This window comes from Strongylocentrotus purpuratus, unplaced genomic scaffold (assembly GCF_000002235.5).
Source record: "Strongylocentrotus purpuratus isolate Spur 01 unplaced genomic scaffold, Spur_5.0 spur5_scaffold_19, whole genome shotgun sequence".
In the NCBI taxonomy this organism is placed as follows: Eukaryota; Metazoa; Echinodermata; class Echinoidea; order Camarodonta; family Strongylocentrotidae; genus Strongylocentrotus; species Strongylocentrotus purpuratus.
This window is the reverse complement of record NW_022145604.1, coordinates 10,331,739-10,352,628: the sequence shown is the minus strand read 5'-3', so window position 1 is coordinate 10,352,628 and position 20,890 is coordinate 10,331,739. Positions and strand designations below refer to the sequence as shown.

The 20,890-nt window shown below is 37.2% G+C and overlaps 2 protein-coding genes across 2 annotated transcripts; both read right to left on the bottom strand.

Moving 5' to 3' along the window:
• Positions 1-8,189: 8,189 nt before the first annotated feature.
• Positions 8,190-9,768, bottom strand: LOC587237 (galanin receptor type 2-like). Its single transcript, XM_030990916.1, has one exon. It carries the CDS (start codon positions 9,444-9,446, stop codon positions 8,433-8,435), a length of 1,014 nt encoding a protein of 337 aa, XP_030846776.1. The 5' UTR covers positions 9,447-9,768; the 3' UTR covers positions 8,190-8,432.
• Positions 9,769-12,696: 2,928 nt separating this feature from the next.
• On the bottom strand, positions 12,697-20,451 carry LOC100888423 (allatostatin-A receptor-like). Its single transcript, XM_030990912.1, has 2 exons — positions 19,046-20,451; positions 12,697-12,700 (listed from the first exon to the last, which is right to left on the bottom strand). The coding sequence occupies exons 1-2, from the start codon at positions 20,014-20,016 to the stop codon at positions 12,697-12,699; spliced, it is 975 nt and encodes a 324-aa protein (XP_030846772.1). The 5' UTR covers positions 20,017-20,451.
• Between the last annotated feature and the right edge of the window lie 439 nt (positions 20,452-20,890).

Below are 20,890 nucleotides of genomic sequence, written 5' to 3'. Positions count from 1 at the left end.
ATTAAATAATCATAAATCATCTCAACTTTAAGTAGGTTGCATTAAAAGAAATAGATTATACTGAAGGAGGCAGTTCAATTTAAAAAGCTTGTTTTGAGCTCGTCCATCCAGGCACTTCCACGCTAAGACTACTTCACGCATCAACACACACTCACACGCGCGCACAATCACGAATACACATGACACATCCTACACACGCATACACACTTTTTTTTTTAAACAATTTTGTTTTATTTCTCCAAATGAGTAATACAAACCATAACATACAATTGAATAAAATAAACGTGTTCAATATTGATGCTTTTACATAAAAATAATTAAACACAAACTTATTTGCAGTATAATATAACTTAGCAACAAAGTAAACGTATAAGTACCTAAACATAATATGTCAATTGTATGTTATTCACTTATATATTACAAAAAAAACTTAAACAAATCTGGAGTAATTTTACTGGAACAATCCTGCCCCCTCCCTGCCCCCTCCCTGCCCCCTCCCTGCCCCCTCCATCACACAAACATAATCACCCACCCACACAAATACTCACCCTCCCACCCACCCCCCCCCCACACACACTACTCACTCAGTGGATGTCTGCCAACATTCTCAACTCAAGAAAAATATACTAAATAAGTTATCCAGGCCGCAAAATAGAGTTACGCTTTTAACAGGCTCACGGTGGAGAAGAAAACAAATCTTAATTAATCTTAAGCTGCTCCCACTTTAAGAAATGTGATCCCAGCTTTCCCATTTTAATTGCTATTTTCTTTCCTCATCCCTATACTTAGAAATGCTTTTTTTCATCTTTTCTAAAGTTAGTACTCGCCCCCCCCCCGATCTTGACATAAATGTAACATACTTCACCATGAAAATGATAGTATTACACATTTTTATTCTATATGAACTACCTACCAACCCAACAAATATATCTCGCCATTCAAAATCTTTAATTTCATCTAACTCAAAAAGTTGTATTAAAGCCTGCCATATACTTTGAACGCTCCCGCAAGATAAAAATAAACGTTTGTATGTTTCTATTTCCTGCTTACAAAACGAACATAAATTATCACCAACAAAACCAAATCTATGAAGATGCTCATTAGTGTATATGGCTCCATGCAATAATTTAAATTTAAATTCACGTTGTTTTCTTATGAGTATAGTAATTCTTGGTCTAACAAATATTTCTTTTAATTCTTTATCTATAAAATCATAATCATTTTGCCCATCCCTTACCTGCAAATCATACGTTTGTTGCAGTGCTTTGATAAAATAATCATAAATTGTTCTTGAACCCACATCCACAAACTGTATTTTTTTACTAGAAATATGGAAATAAGTATTAAAGCTTATCAAATCAACCTCGAGGAATTGTATTAACCCTGAATCATCCTTCCATAACCTGGGTATCGCATCATAAATATCAAAAATCATAAGCAAATTATTACCTTTCATACCGAGGTTCATAAAATATTTAACAGACTTAACATGACCTTTCTCAACCAAATGATTCAGTTGAACAATCCCTCTTTCAAACAAGTATCTATCAAATATTCTTGTTTCATTTATACATATATTCCGATAATTAAAAATAATTGGATTAACATAACCCTCCAAATATCTTAAATTACTTATCTCTTGCCATGCTTGCAACATTTCCATATAGTATGGTGGAATATCTAAAACGAGTTTAATCTTTTTTAAATCATAATCACATAAAAAAATAAATCTACCGCCCACAAACTGTAAGCAATGATCAAAAAACAATTTCCATCCCAAACTCTTCTCTCCATATAAAAGACGTTTTATCCACATTATGCGCTGTATTTTAACGGACATTTCAAAATTAATCATTCTTAATCCTCCAAAGTCATAATCCTGATACATTATTGCCCGTTTAATTCTATCTTTCCCCCTCCATATAAATTCAAATGAAATTTTTGCAACTTCTTTGTATACCCAATGAGGGACAATAACGAGAGATGAAATATAATTTAATTTTGAAAGCGCATAAGTTTTTAGCAAATGTATTTTACCCATAATAGTTAAATCTCTTTGTTTTCACCATACAAGCAATTTTTTTTATTTTACTTAGAATTTCTTTATAATTCAAATCATCTTTTAATCTTCGATCTAATGAATAACTAACCCCTAAAATGTGTATTTCCTTAACCAAATTTCCAAATAAAGGCCCATCAGGTTTGTTCTCATCCTCACCCATTCACATAAAATGTGTCTTTGTTTTATTCACTTTAAGACCACTAATTTGTTCAAATGATTCAAAAATATATTGCAACCTCCTAACCGAATCAATATCCTTCAAAACTATTGTCATATCACACACACAAACACACACACACACACACACACACACACGCGCGCACACACACTTAGAGACAGATATAGAGAGAAGAAACGCAGATATAAATTCAGATTGCCGTATAGGCGGAGGGTAAATAGATAGCTTCGTAAAAAAGCAAAGCATGAATACAGAACAAAAGAACTTTCATTAAATGTTCATATTCACTTCACAGGAATAATGAAACCGAGGACATTTAGCCAAAGTGCAAAACCTCTGAATTGTTTAGATTGCGAAACGATATCACATACTGATATAAATCTCATAAGCACATGATGATATTGTTATCAGGTTAGAATAATATGTCCCAAAGTATAATTCCGTTTTAAAGCATTAATATAATAGTAAAAATAATTCATTCATTCATTTATTCGTTGAACCATTTTTTAAAAACAAACATTCAAAATTACAAACGATTTTTGAAAAATATATACAACACATATTTGACATACAAAGTAAAACATGGTTAGGGAACCCGAAAGAAGCTTGGGCTTGTTAGTCGGGTTCCCTTTACAAATGAACAAGTAGCATCACCTGATAATATAAATGAGTATGGTAAAACCTGTCACTCAGAGATTTTTAATTTTTAAGGCACCTCGTGATCATTTGAAGCGAGATTTTCTTTTTAGGGCTTCATTATTACACCATATCACAGACACTGATAGCACGTAGGGCTATGCATCTCAAATTTAACATTGTTAAACGATGCCTTTAAGAATGTGTTTTATAATCTAAATTCACATTCAACTACTTTAATACCATCAACCATCCACCACCCTCACCCTAGAGCCAGGCTGGAGCTGGAGATCTTCCGCCAGCTGCAACTATCCCGACAGCAAGATGGGCTGGAGAGTGACGGGCCAGGGATCGATGGTCCTGATAGGGACAGTGGGCAGATAACAGCCTAAGGATCCCTGGCTTCATACGACATCGGAGAGGATAGCGCCCTCTCTTGTACCGACCTGAATGAGGCTGACACGGGTCGACCAGCCACGGCCTATCGAAAGGATGATGGACAGGTTGCCTTCCCTCAGCCCATGAGGAATCTAGGATTGTGGAGTGAATGCCTTGATTTTGCATGTCTGGATAGTTATGAGTAAACTACAATGTTGTTATTAACGACTCATTGTGAATACCGGTATAACAAAATTATCAAAATAAATATGTATAATTAAAGAAAAATGACAACGACTTGTGATTTCAAATTTGTTACCATTCATAGAAGTTGAGGTAACTTCTATAGATTGATGATAAAACATCTGTTTGGAGCCACAAGGGCAGTGTACTAAAACTTCCAGTCCTTGTTTCTCAGAACGGACGATAGATCTCTGCAACATTTTCTGTACCTTTAATCGAGGAGTTTGTATCTTCAACATGATACTATATTACTAAAAATTCTACAAGCCTTGGAAATATAATTTTATGATTTCGATTATGTGTATTGATCATTTCACAGGAACTCTGGAAGAAAGGAGAGCTAATGAAGTGCAGAGGAATGGGGGCACTGTACAGGCTTGGGGAGATGATTCCACCAACCAGCCGATGGATGAACCCATAGAGGAAGAGCGTCCTCTTGAGACATCACCAAGCAAGCGCCCATCCAAAAAGAATCTCCTGAAGAGGCTTCCAAGGCCACATACTACCGCTGTCTTCCCGATCAGAGACACCGCCCGCCTATCTGAAGATGGAGACGGGACCCAAAGACCGCCCAAGCCGGGGAGTATTCAGCATAAGGACTCTAACACATCGAACGCATCGTCATCATCATCGGCCTACTCCCGTCGCCAGAGTAGCGATGGCTTGGGCGGTTACATGGGTAGCGATAGCTCACATGCAGACACTAGCTCCTACGGGAGCAGACATTCAGGAGTGATAGATGGGACTCAGAGGAGGGGCAGGAATTGGAAAGTGACTCCATTTACGAAGCATGGGTGGGAGGGTGAGGATCTTGGGGAGAGCCAGTCAAGTGAGAGAAGCGGTTGCAGCTCCCACACGGCCAACGAAAAACAAGTATTTCCGCCAGCTCCATCACGGACGAATTCTCAAGACTCCCAGGCATCGCACGAAGTTGGGAATGCCAATTTGAACTCCTCTATGAGTAGTGGGGGTGATAAGAACAAGAGGAGGGGTGGGGATGGTAGACCAAGTATTGATGAGCTGGTATCCGACTACCCTATGAACTCCGATCCCAAAGACCATTACCCCATTGGTCACCACCCAAACCTCACAGTCAGCATGGAGAGTTTCCCTCTCCCAAACAGCCTTGAGCACCTTGTGGTCTCAGACAGCAGTGACAACGGGAAGCAGAGCAGCCACCCCACCTCCAGCAGGTCCCGTAAGAGGAGAAAGGGGCACGAGGCGGGCAAAGCCCAATCTTCCAGACTGAGGAAGACCAAGTCGAGGGGTAAAGGGAAGGGGCGGAGTCGGCTCCAGGACGTTGGACATGTGAACCAAGGCTATAGCTCAGACAGTCAGGGTGAAGGGCTTGAAGATGATGATATTCCTGTGATTGAGATGAGCAAGCACCTGCAGCCAGGCCATTACTGAATCTCATATTCCAAAGAATAGATATGTTGGAACTTTGGTGGTTCCATTGTACCCGACTGCTCAGTTGGTAAAGCAGTGGCCTCGTAATCTGGTGACCCGGGTTCGACAACAAGGGGATGCGCTAGTGCCATTTAGTAAGGCATTAATCCTCATTACCAGGTGTTTCGGAGAGGACCTAAAGCAGTCGGTCCTCTGGTTGCTTACTAACAAGCATTTATGCTTTCTTATCAGTCAGGTAAAATAACCACCACTACTACTACTACTTAAGAAAGCATGCGTGCAAGTGCGTACATGTAAGTTAGCAACCAACCAGAGGGACTTATTGCTTTCTCTCCAATCCGAGGGACTTGTTGCTGATGAGTAATGCCTTACCAAAGGGCACTAACACATTGACTAAATGGCCAATCAAGGATTTCCCACTTAGGAGACCACTGCTCTATCACTCAGCCATAGAATGGTCAAGTGTGACGTCATCAAAAAACTGTTTCTTAGAGTGTCCAAATTTGAACTTTGTTTTCCGAAAAAGCATCAAAAATAATGTCCGAATGTCGAAAACCAATTGAATATGTTTTATATTGGCTGAGATATGACCATCAGAATAAATAGAGTTTGATAGGAAATCACTGTTATTTTGCTCTGGTTCATAACATTACGAACCAGAGCAAAATAACAGTGATTTCCTTATCTTTGATAGCTCATTGTGTAGAGCCGTATATGTACAGTATACGATATACAGTTTACAACATATATGGGTAAGTAACCGTAAGTTCAAGGTGTTTCATCCAGTTGTGTCCCTTATGTCACCAAGTATCGTAAAATACTGAACATTATTGATGCTAAAAAAAAGAAGTATCATTTTCTATATTTGGTCTGGCCCAACCTCTAGTTGAACTTTCAACCTGTTACGATCATCAGGTATGCTAAAACATCTCATGCTGTTGGTAATGGATAGGACATAATTCATTTGACCTCCAGTCTCGTATAATATATATGAAGCTTTCAATGAGAATAGTTATTGAAACTGTGCATGATTTTATTTGTCGTTCCTCTACCAAATGCACATGGAAAAAATATATCAAATGAATTGTTATTTTACTTTTCATTTTCTATGGTTTATTTCACTCTTTGTTGTGTTACTTGTAAAATTCTGCTGCCAACAGCCTTTGGGATCAATTTTGGATCATTTCACCACCTGTATATAAAATGTTACATGTTCTGTGACTGCTCTTGAATTATTATTCGTATCTCATGTGCTGTCGATTGTCAATATATCATTTTGTTTTATTATTTGTAATGTGGTTGTACATATGGTGATCGGTATTGCCGCCCCAATTTCCATGTATGAAAAAAAACATTTTCTCTAGAATAAGTCCCAAATAATGTTTGAAGAATATTCTTGATTGTTTTTACTTTCTTTAAATGAATTTCCATTACAGTTCTTTCACATGTGTGCTAATTCCTATGCAATCATTTTACGTGCTACTTTTTTCAATCAATCATTTTTGAAGAAAAAAATATTGTATATTTTTGTACTATTCTTCTATACTTCTATTTTGAAAGATAATAATATTTTGGGGTAGATTATGCGCATGAATACCTGTGGTAAATGTCAACCATGTGAATCGTGGCATATCTGTTGTATTCATATTGTGTATTTTATATTGTGTATTTTATATTTTGTATTGTGTATTTTATGCCTTTTAAGCATGGTATGTGAGCGTTCTTCATAGGAATTCCAATTTTATGAAGAGATTCAAAGAGCAGTAAAGCATTTGAAGAAACATGATAGTTGTTGAAAATTTCCATTATTCATGTCACTCAAACTCTATTGCTCATACGAAATATACATTAGGATAAAATAGATAAAAGTTTTTATGCTTTTATCACCATTGGAAATAGATAAGTAATTTTTTATGAATGCAATTTTTTGTAATGCTACTGATCTAAATTGTACTCTAAATTTATTTTGCTATTTTGCTAGGGAAACAAATTAGAGGGTTGATAGATATAATTGAGTTTGTATCTTAGAAAACAAGTTTACTTTATCACACAAAAGTATTATATCCTGATATAAGTGAATGAGAGTCGATAGTGTGTCGTATTTATATTTTGTTTTAATTTTTTATACAGCATTAAAATTATGCGTATTTGTTAGTAATGGTCTTTGTTAACTTATTAACTATTTAACTTGTCTGAGACAACTGGTAACGCTGCTACCAGAATATTTGTTAATTTTTTACTTTTAAATGTAAATGGTATACAATCAAATAAACTCTGAATAAAAAATCAAGAAAGTTGTGAAACTTAGCTTAAGAATCGTTCAGATCAGAACTGTCAAAAAGCAAGAAGTCAACATCTATTATTGACTCCTTTTGTTTCTCTCTCATATTTCATATTCAGTGTTAGATTATGATTTTGCAGCAAATTAAACAATGAGATCAAACACAATACAGAGTGCGAGTCACCCGATGCATACAATAGTTTATACAAAAATCCTATTCATCACATCAAATACAATTTTTTCTTGTTTACCGTAAACTTCAGGCTAGTTTGTAGTAGAGGGAAGTTTCTATTTGTTAGGCCTGAATGAGCCTATTCATTAAAAGACGTATCTAGGTTATGACTATCTGTTTCAGAACCACGAAAACCACACAACAATCAATAAGGAAGTAAATTTAAACTTATTCTGAATAAACATCAAAGTTAATGATTCAAAGTATTTTTTTTGCAGAATTAAGCTTGATAAAAAAAATGACAGACCCTGAACTTTGTCAGGGGAAATGAACTTTTAGTAATACCCTGCATTACATTAAGGTTTGTATTCTACGAAAGTATAAAACCGAAACTGGGCTTTAGCCTTTGTTCAAAATCGGTTTCAAAAACGAAGTTAGTCTTCTTTCGTTAAACATGATCTTACACACAGGGTCGGGTTTGACTGAATTAGTAGAATACGAAACTTCGAGTTTGGAAGCCTGCAGATGATTGATTATGGATGTTGCACATACAAACCAAACTCAAGAGGAGTATTAAGTTCTTAATCTTAAGCCTATACGATAAAAATACAATTAGCAAAAATCTCTGAACACAATAAACTAGCAAGTATAACATGTTTAAAGTTTACATGTTTTTTCAACAATCGAATACAAATTTAGAAAGAAAAGAAAGAGGAAAAAAAGCCTAAGATTGTAAGCTCTCTATAGACATCTTGTAAAACTTTGAAATGTATTACTATCCATGAAATAGCTGAGCAAAAAAGGCAATATTTGTTTTATTTATTTTCCTGATTTGATATTGGCGTAGGGTAAAAGAATCGGTATTATCAAAACCGCGTTTATAAGAATCACAAAAATCAAGAATTTGTTGATTTAAAAAAAGAATGCTTAAATATAAAACGTACCGAGTCGTATAAACCTTATTTATTATTTTTAGATTGAACAACTATAGTTGGAAAGGGCGATCTAGAAGAAAACTGATCTTGTCTCTAGTATTGTGGTATCTCAAACCACTGCATACAGTACCAGTCTTTTACGATAGTGATGTTTCGGTGGTTTTGCTTTTCGACTCATCAGATTTGCCCTCCCCGTCAACGGCGAATACCGATGGGATTCCATCACCGCGTGGGGTTCCCTTTATCCAGAACAGATCCTTGAGAGCTTTTCTAAATCTAGGCATCCTGGCAGCGTAGATGAAAGGGTTCACACAGGAGTTGGCGAATGCAAGGATGACAAAACCTCGGTACAGAGGACTAAAGAGGTGTGTGAACGGGACGACGCCAAGGTTGAAGACGAGGAAACCAAACTGATCAGGTGTCCAACAGATGATGAAAGTGATGACGACGATGAGGAGCGTTTGGAGGACACGACTCTGAACCTGACGGAGTGCCGAAGCTTGACGTTGACGAAGGCTGTAGATGGTCCAAGCGTGCGATGTCACCATGATGACGACAGGAAGGACATACTCAAGAATGAATAAGCAAACACCAAGGAATCGGTGAAAGGCCACAGGCAAGGAGAGTACGCACTGCCTGTCTTCTGTTACGAAGTGGGCGTAGAGACTTCCAATGTTGATGATAAAGGCTGCGATCCATATGACAATGACTGCGATTGAGGTGCGCTTTGGAGAGAACAGACGTTGGAACCAGATTGGAAATCGGACAGCCATCAACCTCTCGATCGATATGGTTGTCAGGGTGAAGATGGATGCGCAAATGGATATCCACATCAAGACAGATGTATGGATAATCCGACAGTAGAGTTCGCCTCCAACGGTGTCCGGAAGTTGGATGACTTGACGATGTGGTATGATGAAGATGGATGTCAAGAAATCGGCCATGGCTAAAGCACCGATCAAGATGTCGGTGGCACAGCGTCGACGTCCTGGCCAAAAGATCACGAGCATCACCAGTAAGTTTCCTAGGATTCCGACGATGGCTAGGACCAACTGGACGATCACCCACCACTCCCACGAAACAGGTGCCCACACCCACGCATCATTCCTTGAGATGTTCTGCCAATCGGCGTCCATTGCTACCTCAGACATCTTCTTTTCAAAGTGATGTCCAAAGACCTTTCCAGTGTTTCTTGAGATGTTTTGAAATCTTCAAAATATTAGGGGTATCTTCCTAGAAGGATGAAAAACAGTAAAGAGCTTTGAAAACCGATATGTATTTAATTGGGTTTTGCAAAGTAACTTAAAAAAAGTCTTCACTCTTAACATCAAGACATACGCGCTCCGACAAAGGATAAACCAGTTCAATAGTATCAAGATTCGTGCAGTTATTTGATCGACATCTCAACATTAGAATGATCGAGTTATTAATGACTATAACAACAACTAAAGAGCAAAAATATGAAATCCAGACGTAATTGACAATTTTCTATGAAACACGATCACAAAAAAATTGAAAAAATTAACCTGTAGAAAATTTCAATAGCTTTGAAATCTGCGAACTGTATAAATACATATCACCTAATATCACTTAAATATTAGTTATGTTGACATATGGTGTACAATTGTACAATTCACCCTAAAGTTGATTTCTCGACAGTCCCTTAGATTGTTTACGCATTATTTTATTTGCAAATGTTTTAAAGAAATGTCAGACACTGTTACTCACCTATTCTTGATGGATAATTTACTTCTGTGCTCTCCGTGACTGAACTAAACGACTCGATTCTAGCCAAATGAACTAAAATGATTACTGGTTGTGCACTTTCGATAACGGAACAGGATTAATATATTTCCACGCCTACAGATAATACAAACAGTGACGATAGAACATGGAAACGCTCGAATGACTACCTTTCAGAGAGGTAGGAAGGTAACAGATGAAAAACATAAACAGAGAGAGAGAAAGAGAGGTAGAAATAGAGAGGGATAGAGAGAGAGAAAGAGAGATAGAGAGAGAGAGAGAGAGAGAGAGAGAGAGAGAGAGAGATGAGGAGAGAGGAAAGGGAATGATAGAGGAGAGGAACAGTGAGATGATATGTATGTGTAAAGAGTTCCGTTCCGTGTTCGAGAAAATCAATTTTATTTAATTATAAGGGTATAGAAGCGCTTGTTTTGATGCTCACCCAATTTAGAGAGGGGGAAAGAAGGAGAGGAAAATAATACAAAGAGAGAGAGAGTAAGAGCGAGAGAGAGAGAGAGAGAGAGAGACATATAGACAAAGAGAGAGACACATAAACAGAGATACAGAGAGAGAGAGAGAGAGAGATAGAGAGAAGAAACGCAGATATAGATTCAGATGGACGTAGGCGGATAGATAGTTTCATAACCTTGTGAAATTTAGGAATTGACCCAAATCAAAGCATGTATACAGAAAAATAGAATTTTGATCAAATTTTCTAATTTAATTATTCCTATGCAGCACAGGAAAACTGAAAGCGACGAGATTTAGCCAAAGTGCGAAACCTCTGAATTATTTAGATCGTCGAGACGATAATGGTGGATATAAATGAAGGACAATTACAATAGTCAACATGATTCGAAATGGAATTTCAATTCGTTATATTATTCAAGACCTAGTTTTTAAAAGGTTATTCAGTTTCAGCTTCATTTTATTTTTTCAATATTTTACATGATACACATATTGTAAATTAAAATCACACAAGAAGCAAAACGTCAGTTCTGTGCATTTTCAGTTTGTTATGACATTTGACATCGTTTTCCCTGACATGACAGATAACATCATTTTCAGAATATGGCCCCAAATTAGATAAAATAACAAACAATAAACCACCTCGTCGTCCGAATATAATTCACTAGGAAACAAAACAGCCAGTTTAATAATCATATTGATTTTAATGACATTTTTATGTTTACATTTCTATCTACACAGCAAAGAGGACACAAAGGAAATTCAGGGTAAATATAACACTAATACATGTACACGTACATATGCATGAGGGGACTGATAAAACCTTTGAGTACCCCCCCCCCCTTTAATTGTTGCAAATTTACAGACATTTCATTCATCTAAAAAGGTCGGTTCTCCCTCATGGTGCCATTACCTCCTCAATCCCTGCACCATGCTAAGCCATTGCATAGCACAACGTAGCATATTTAGATGATTAATATCACATACTGAGATAAATCTCATAAAGCACATGATAGATAGATAGATAGATAGATAAATGGTATTTATTGATTCATTTCCATGTATCGCAGTTACAAGTAACTGAATTGTGCATGAATAAAACATTGATGGTGAAGACAATTATACATTTCAAGTGATATCACAGTAAAAAGTAACTGAATTGCACATGAGTAAATTGCTGGAAAAAAGCAAGTATACATTTCAAGATGTCACACTACAATCTACATAATTATGAAGAGCGTGTATATACTATATACCATTCATCTTATACAATATTTCAATTTAAAAATTTGAGTTAAAAAGAAAGAGAGATGGGAAAGCAGGAGAGAGAGAAAGAAAGAGAGAAAGAGAGAAAGAGAAAGAGAAAGAGAAAGAGAGAGAGAGAGAGAGAGAGGGGAGAAAGGGGACAGATGGACAGAGAGGGAAAACAATTATGTACATGTTGATAAAATACAAAGATACATTGCAAGACAAATATGAATATTATAAGGTGAACATTAGAGATATTAAAATATAAATATAGATATGCATCGCATTCTTCATGTCATAAAAAATACATTGACTAACTTGACTAAAAAAATCAGACCTCAAATTTATGAATTAATTATATACTAAGGAATATGAAATTGTAATTTGTTATTTTGTTTCAGAGTATATTAAATACAATCATAAAAAACTTTTGTTATACAAACGGATCAAATCTGGGATTGGGCTATTCTGCATACGTTTAGTTTTGCACCTGGGTTCAGGGATCTTGTTAGTTCTTCGCAAATTTCTATTGTGTGCTCTTTGGGGTATAAATTGTTTGAACTGGTCTGTGCATGAAAGAGTTTTTTTTAAAGAAGGTAACACATAAGTCATTTCGATGACTTTCCAATGTTTGTAATTTCGATTTAGTAAGAGCGTTTGCGTAACTATGATAATCCTTTCCAAAAATAATCCTCAATGCACGTTTTTGTAATCTTTCTATGCGTTGTTTTTGCGCACTAGTGAGACCTCCGCTCCAAACTTGAGTAGCATATTCAAGGATTGGGCGAATATAGCCAATAAAAATAGTAATCAGATCTTCATGTGAAAGACCGAACTTCCCCAAAGAACGGAGCATATATAGTTTCGCATTCGCTCTTTTTCCAATATCTCTGACATGGGCTTCCCACTTCAAGTCGTTTTGTATCGTGACACCAAGTAATTTCACCTGTGAAACAGTTAAAAGAACACAATTTTCGAGAATAATGGAAGACTGATTGACTGGTACTCTTGAAAAACAAATGTCCATTTTAATACACTTTGTAGGATTCAATTGCATTTTATTAATATCAGCCCACAAAGATAGACATTCTACAGCTTCGTGCATGTTTGAAATTTGGTTTGTTTTACGACACTCAACTAGGGTTAGATCATCGACATACTTAAACATACGTATACTTTCAGAAGATTTGAAATCATTTATCATCACAAGAAAAATTAGGGGCCCAAGTTTCGTACCCTGGGGCACACCTGCATTTATTTGACACCATTCTGAGAGATCGCTGTGATAGCGAACTCTTTGTTTACGTTCAGAAAGAAAATCAGATATCCAGTAAACTACCGCTGGTCGTACACCGATTTCAATTAACTTTTTGATGACAACTGTATGATCTATTCTATCAAACGCTTTTTGAAAATCTGTGAGAAGTATCGTCGATGACGTTTTTGGTACCTCAGCATTTAAAAAAACATAATGAAGAATATTAATCAAACAGTGTGAGGTCGATAAACATTTCTGGTTTCCAAACTGACAGGGGTCAATATGTTGGGCAATGTCCTGATACATCCACTTTGCGATGAAACCTTCAATGACTTTAGCAAAGTGGTCTGTTAATGATATAGGTCTGAGTTTGTCAATTCGTGCAGGATTCACCTTTGGGATCGGTACTACAATAGCACATTTCCAGAAGGCCGGAACTTTTCCTTGACTAAAAGAAGCATTAATTATATAGGTTAAAGGTCCCGAGAGTTCAACAGAAAAAAGACGGATTAGGCGTGCTGAAATATTATCTGGGCCATTCGCCGTCGAGCATTTGATTTTAGAAAGAATTTTATTAACCTGCCAAGGATATACCTCGGGTAAACTTCTAGAAGGTAAGTATGCAGGTAAAGCTACTAAATTTAGTGGTTGTAAATCAGAAGAGACAGATATGAGATGTTCGTTTATGGCATTCGCAATTTTATCTCTCTCACTAGGATCAACACCATCAACTGGGATATTGAGTAATTGACGACTTCCCTTTGTGAGGATGCGTATTTCTTGATACCATCGTGAAGGATTACTTTTCTTAAGTTTTTGAATACGTGACCTGTAATATTTAACTTTTGCTTTCTGAATTGATGAATTTACTTTGTTTCTTAAACGTTTCCACAAAATTCCCTTACCCTGATGAAATGCAATTTGTCTCTTATGAATCAGAGATTTAATTTCACCTGTCATCCAGGGCTTATCTCTAAAGTGTAATAATACCTTACGAACTGGAAAATAAATGTTAATTGCATTATTTAAAGTACTATAAAAAGAACCACATCGAACATTTACATCAACATCTTGAGTCCCTTCTGGCCAATCATAAGAAGATATCCACTGTCCAAACACCCTTATTGCACTATCTGTCATGGGTCTGTTGAATACATAACGAGTAGTATTTGGTAATTTAGGTTTGATTTTAAAAGGAAACCACATAATTGAATTGTGGTCAGACATTCCAATAGGAGAACAAATCTGTGGTTTATCATAAAACTGATGAATATTAGTGATAATCTTATCTAAAATGTGAGCCCCTCTAGTAGGGCAATCAACGACTTGACGAAATGTGTGGGTTAAAAGCACCGGATCAATATTCATTCGATTAAAATCTCCCAATATTACAAAACCTGCATCCGTATGATTAGTTAAAATAACATCAATAGTTGTTTCCAAATGATCTATGAGTTCTGTCTCAAGTTCAACATTAGGCTGAGGGTAATATACGACTGCACAGTAAATGCAGGAGATGGATCTTGGAAGACGAGGAGGGCGTATCTTCACCCAAGTCACTTCAAGGTTTATAGGGACTTGGACATCGGCTGGAGAAGGATTAAAAAATTCTCTCACGTAGATAGCTACTCCACCGCCTATACGATTAGTACGTGATTTAGTGCAGAGATAATAACCTGGTATAGAGAAGTTATCGAGTGGGCAGTCATTCCTAAACCAGGTCTCGGTAATAGCTGCAATGTCTACATGAAGATACGAGATGACAGCTGATAGGTCATCAAACTTATTGCATGCTGATCTGACATTGCTTAAAAGAAAAGAAGGCAAATCGCACCTAGACTGAGGGGCGACTGGGACAGAAGTCAAGCATCTTCGGCTAGGGGACCTAAGGTATTTCTTAGGGAGCTCGGTACGGGCCGTAGGTAGAATAATCGGAATGGGATGCTTGAAATGCTTCAATTTTCGAACACCAGCTCTGCAGCCGCGACGGGTTTTAAACTCTTTTCCAAATTTCGAGCTCTGATATTGTTTTCCATGTCTGGACTGGTAGTCGTAAGCTTTTCCCACAAGAATTTGAGTTATTATTAACCAATTCACCTCGCGTATATTTATATCGTTTATTTGTATTGCATGATGTCAACTCGAACGGACCCGGGTTAGATTCCACGTCACCGCAACAAATGATAGGTAAAGTGAAAGTTGCACTTGCATTAGCATAATACTTAATTGGTGTTTTGTGATATCCGCTACGATGAAGCTGTTTATGAGCTCGGCTAGGAACACGAACGGGAACAAACGCAGTTTCATGTTTAAAGTAACTCGAATGTCCACGGAGGCCGATAATTATACATAGGGCAATGTAGAAAAGAACGTATACTTTGTAAGTATTCATCAGTGCGTATCAAGACTATTCATTGTATGTAGATGAATGTCACACCACGGATAGGCAAATCAGTCACACACGAACGACGTTCACACATCCATGCAGTATAGTACATGTGTAACAGCCCAGTGTAAAATGGCTTTACTTGCATGTACCGTGTACACATCCGTTGAATCAAAATTTAGAAAAACAGTTTCCAGTATCTAATATATAAATACATCACCTCAAAAATGTCATGCAGTGTCACAAGTACATAAGATGACAGTTGATCAACAATAAAACAGCATACACTCAGATTATCAGTAAAACACGGTAAAATTCAGAGCAAAAACAGAGACGGCTGCCTGCTCGGCGCATTCAGTCCATAATGATGATATTCTTATCAGGTTAGAATAATATGTCCCAAAGTATAATTCCGTTTTAAAGCATCAATATATAAACATAGTTAAAACAATTCATTCATTTATTGGTTCAACCATTTTTTTAAAAACAAACATTCAAAATTACGAACGATGATTGAAAAATATATACAATACATATTTGACATAATTTTTTATAAAGTAAAACATGGTTAGGGAACCCGAAAGAAGCTTGAGCTTGTTAGTCGGGTTCCCTTTACAAATGAACAAGTAGTATCAAATGATAATATAAATGATTCTTGAAATTGTTAATCTTATGCAATGTTGTTGTTTTTTCAGGGACATTACGTTCAATCCTAACATGACGTAGAATTTGTACATATAACTGAGTTGTGTGATTATCAAAGAATGCACAAATTAAAAAAAAATATATAAAAAAAAAAAAAAAATGCACAAATTGCAAAATATAACATTGATAAATTTGTCAAAATGTAAAAGCCAGCCAAAATAATGTGCCGATTAAACACATGTCTGCCGACTGCATTAATGATAACAGTTCAAATGACAAATCAAATAATATGCTTCACATTTTTGTGTTTTATAACGAAGAAAAAGGCGAGTACAAGCCTTTGTTAAACATAAATACATTTTCACCCTTCTTGTTATCGACGCGGTTTACTATGGACGGCGATTGAGGTCATAGCACCCGTCGTGATGCGAGGTTTGGCGTAACTGGCTCTCCATATTTTATTGCGTCATCCTCCCGCCCCCACCCCCAACTCCGGGGTCGGAATGACCGCATGCGTGTTACCAAAATGTCCGGTAAAGGAGTACTTTTCACGCACCAAAGTCCGGCTCGTACATACACAAAATTGACTTTACACACCAGACTTAGGGGGTGTTTTCAAAAGGAGGGAACACGCATATGCGTACCCTAAATAACACTGAGTGGGAGGGGGGGGGGGGTCATCCTTGTACGAGTATTTACACCTCGAATGTTTCCGTTGCTCTGGTTCGTGTATCACTTTTATCAGAAGTACCATATGGAAACGTTTGCTTGTATTTGTCTCATAAAAGAATTTGACCACGAATTGACTCCCACACGGTGTTGAGTGCTCAGGGGTCACAGGTCACTGGCTTCATCGGGCAGGTAGTTCCATTATGTGAATGGGTAAATTAACTATTACAAAATGAGGGGACACATTACATTGTACAATAGGAACACACATTGTTTTTATTGTACAGAACATATTACTTTTTTATTGACTTACTTATTGCATGAAACTATAAAACCAAAATGCATTTGTATTCTAACAATTGGAGTACAAAGAATACTAACAGGTGAATGAAATGCATAAATACCACAAACACCTGGGGAGGAAGCATTCATAAATTTGAATACATATAGTTGATAAACGACTCCTATGAAACTATCAAACCAAAATGAAATTTGCGTTCTGGCAGTGGGAGTACAAAGAATGATAGCAGGTAAATGAAATGCTTCAACAGCAACACAAACACCTGTGAAGCTAGGAAGCATCCATAAATTTGAATAATTTAGTTGATAAACGACTCCGCATGTGGACGTTTGTTGGAGCAGAAAGCAGTGGATTCTTAAAGTAGATATTCATTGATTTTAAAAACTAACTTTATTTTGATTATTGCAAAGTTGAAACTTTGATTCGACAAGGTTATCAAAATTCAATGCTTGGAAACATTCGAAGTAATGATTATTATAAATTACAAAACGCTTAAATACAGCCCCGGCATAGCACCTGAAGAGCTCTCATAATGCTGCTGAGATGTGTGAGATCACAGTATGGACATGATTTGCACAAGCAGACGATGTCCCATGACATCTCACACATTTTCAGTGCCTGTGTTTTCATCTTCTCTTGAGTTCTTTCTCTTACTTCACTACCGTCAGGCTAAATGAATAATCTATTGCCTCACTCTAAACCCCGCGCATGGTTTTATTTTGATGACAAATGCAGCGATACAAAAATAAAGGAATCTGTCGCTTGTAAACAAAATAAGACGCCATTGTATATTTAGCTGTACACACCGGGGTATGTCCGGCGTTTCAAGAGGGAACAAATGCCGTCCTTAATATAATTCCGGGGTTTTTCAATTTGAAAGTCTGGTTTCTTTGATTGTTAATTAACCCCTATCCTGTGTATTTACAAGCAAAATATTTTAGTTATCAGAATCGGGTCATATCCCTTTTTGAATGGTTTGACAAGCCATTACATTTATATACAGTAAACTCATTATAATTTGATAAATAATAGCTTTGCGATTATGTTCATTCTCTATGGGATGTCGTCTGCTTAGGCAGTGTTGGTCCATATAGTGACGTCATTAAATCATCGTCATTTTTTCGGCGAATCGCTCGTATATCCCAGCTGCTATGGAGGTGGTTGTATTTGTATTTTTATAAATCACCCGATATGTAGTTTACCTAAAACTTGTCCGATGGCCATCTGTTAGCTTACCAGTTTCTAGTGATACATTAGTTGACATATTTGTGATCTTCTTTGAATTTCACCTTTAACAACACGAACCCATTTAACAGAATGTCGGAACGTAAATTAAATTTTGCGCGGTTGGAAAATGCATCTTTCTACCCTGCGACTTTAATGGTACGATCCAGTAAATTAAAACAGTAAAATGGCTTTTATTTTAAAATTACTCATTAAATAAAACCCAAAACTTCAGTGATATCAGAAAAAATATGTTATATCTTACTAATAATTTTAAAAAGATGTATAAACATTGTGAAAGTGTCGCATTTTACGATAAAAGACACCGATTTAGCGAAGATGACGTCATTAGTGCGCTTGCATCAGGGAATTCAAGGTCAAAAGGTCAATACAGACGCTGATAAGTTATTGGCCGAGCCTTTTTGTTTCCTTTATTCCGACAAAATTATACAATCAATCAAAACAAGTTTGATACCAGAAGAAAGCTAACGATTAGTATTTTCATTAACCGCTTGCCCCAAAGTCTCTTGACCACAGTGAAACGAGTGAGAGCTTGCGAGAGCGGCCAAAGAGTGATTGAAACTCGCTATTTGCTCTTCTCCAACGCAAAAAGAGACGACAGTGTGCTGGATAAATGTATTTTTTCCGAAAAAAGTACAAACAATTTGCATATGGTCTTTTTATATTATACTTCATGAAATTTTACCCGAGTGACTTCCGGGCGCCCCAATGCTGGAAAGAAACGCACATTTTAGAAAACTTCACTTTTTCATGGAAAATGCTTATTTTGTTCTATGCACGCAAGTCAGATTGAGCAGATGATACAACGTTTCCATATGCTCCTTCCCCTTCACCAGCAGAGAGTGAATGAATTCCGCGATTACCACTCTTTCTCATAAACATATCCTTGAGAGCTTTCCTAAACTTAGGTATCCTAGCGGCGTAAATGAAAGGGTTCACACAGGAATTCGCGAAGGCAAGGATGACGAAGCATCGGTAGAGAGGACTGAAGAGGTAGGTGGCCGGGACTATGCCGAGGTTGAAGACCAAGAATCCAAATTGATCAGGTGTCCAGCAGATGATGAAAGTGATGACGACGATGAGAAGCATTTGAAGAACAAGGCTCTGCGCCTTGCGGAGCGCTGTTACCCGGCGTCGACGTAGAACACAGATGGTCCACACGTGCGCTATTACCGTGACACTAACCGGTAGGACATACTCCACAAGGAATAGAGCGACTCCGATAAATAATGCCACAGAGTGTTTGGAGGATAAACATTTACCATTCGATACGTAACGAGCATAGAGACTCCGAGTGTTGATACCAAAGGCTACAATCCAGATACAGACAATAGCGATGGTGGCACGCTTTGGAGTGGAGAGACGTTGAAACCAGACAGGATACCGTACAGCAATTAACTTCTCGACCGATATGGTTGTCAGGGTGAAGATGGATGCGCATATGGATATCCACATCAAGGTGGAAGTGTGGACAATCTTGCAGTAGAACCTAGCTGCATTGGTGTCAGGGTACATGTCCACTATTGGATGTGGTATGATGAAGATGGATGTTAAGAAATCGGCCACGGCTAAAGCGCCTATCAAGGTGTCGGTGGCACAGCGTCGACGTCCTGGCCAAAAGATGACCAGCATCACCAGTAAGTTTCCTAGTAGACCGACGATGGCTAGCACCAACTGGATACATATCCACCACTCCCAGGCAAAAGGTTTCCACACCCAGGCATCATTCCTGGAGATGTTCTGCCAGTCTCTGTCCATCGTTTTACCCAGTCGTGTTGCCTTTGAGAGTTGTGTTGGAGAACGTCCTGGAGGTGGTTGCTATGGAGTGACTTTAACGACTCTTCAGAATTACCTGTACGGAGTGAAACAACAGTGACGAGACAGCTACTCAGGTATGTTATCGTGAGCTTCATTGAAACTTATGCCCCCGAACAAAATGCTCTGACACCGCCTGCATAGGTTCATAGTTGTTTTCTTTTTCAAATATATTAAGACTGTTAGGTAGAATAGGTAATCATTTTACCTGCGTATGTTTATATCCGTTTGTGTGTTAGCTTCCTGTGATGTGGCAATGGTCATATTGCTTCTGTGATAAAATGTTTGCTTTCATACAATATTTCAAATGTTTTTCATGAACTAGTGAACAGTGGCGTAATGAGCAAAAACATCAAGAGATTCAAATTCATTGATACAAATCCACAAGGTTGGATTATGATCAGACACGAACAACAACACATTGGGACAAAAACAAATACATTATTACACAAAACATATATAAGGTCAAAATACACCTTAGATATCAGAACTTAAAGCATTAATTATAGTGACACATGGTGTACAATTAACCCTACAGTTGATTTCACGAAAGTCCATGAACTTGTACTATCCGTTATTTCATTTGCAAATGTTTTTGTAGAAATTTCAGACACTCACCTAGTCTTGATGGACAATTTACTTATTTGCTTTCATTGACTTAACTGAATTGAAACAACTCGACTCTAGCCAAATGGACTAAAAATTATTACTGGTTGTGCACTTTTAGATAACGGAACATGATTTAGATACTTCCACACGTACAGCTAATACACACAGTGACAATAGAACATGGAAACGCTCCAATGACTACACAAAT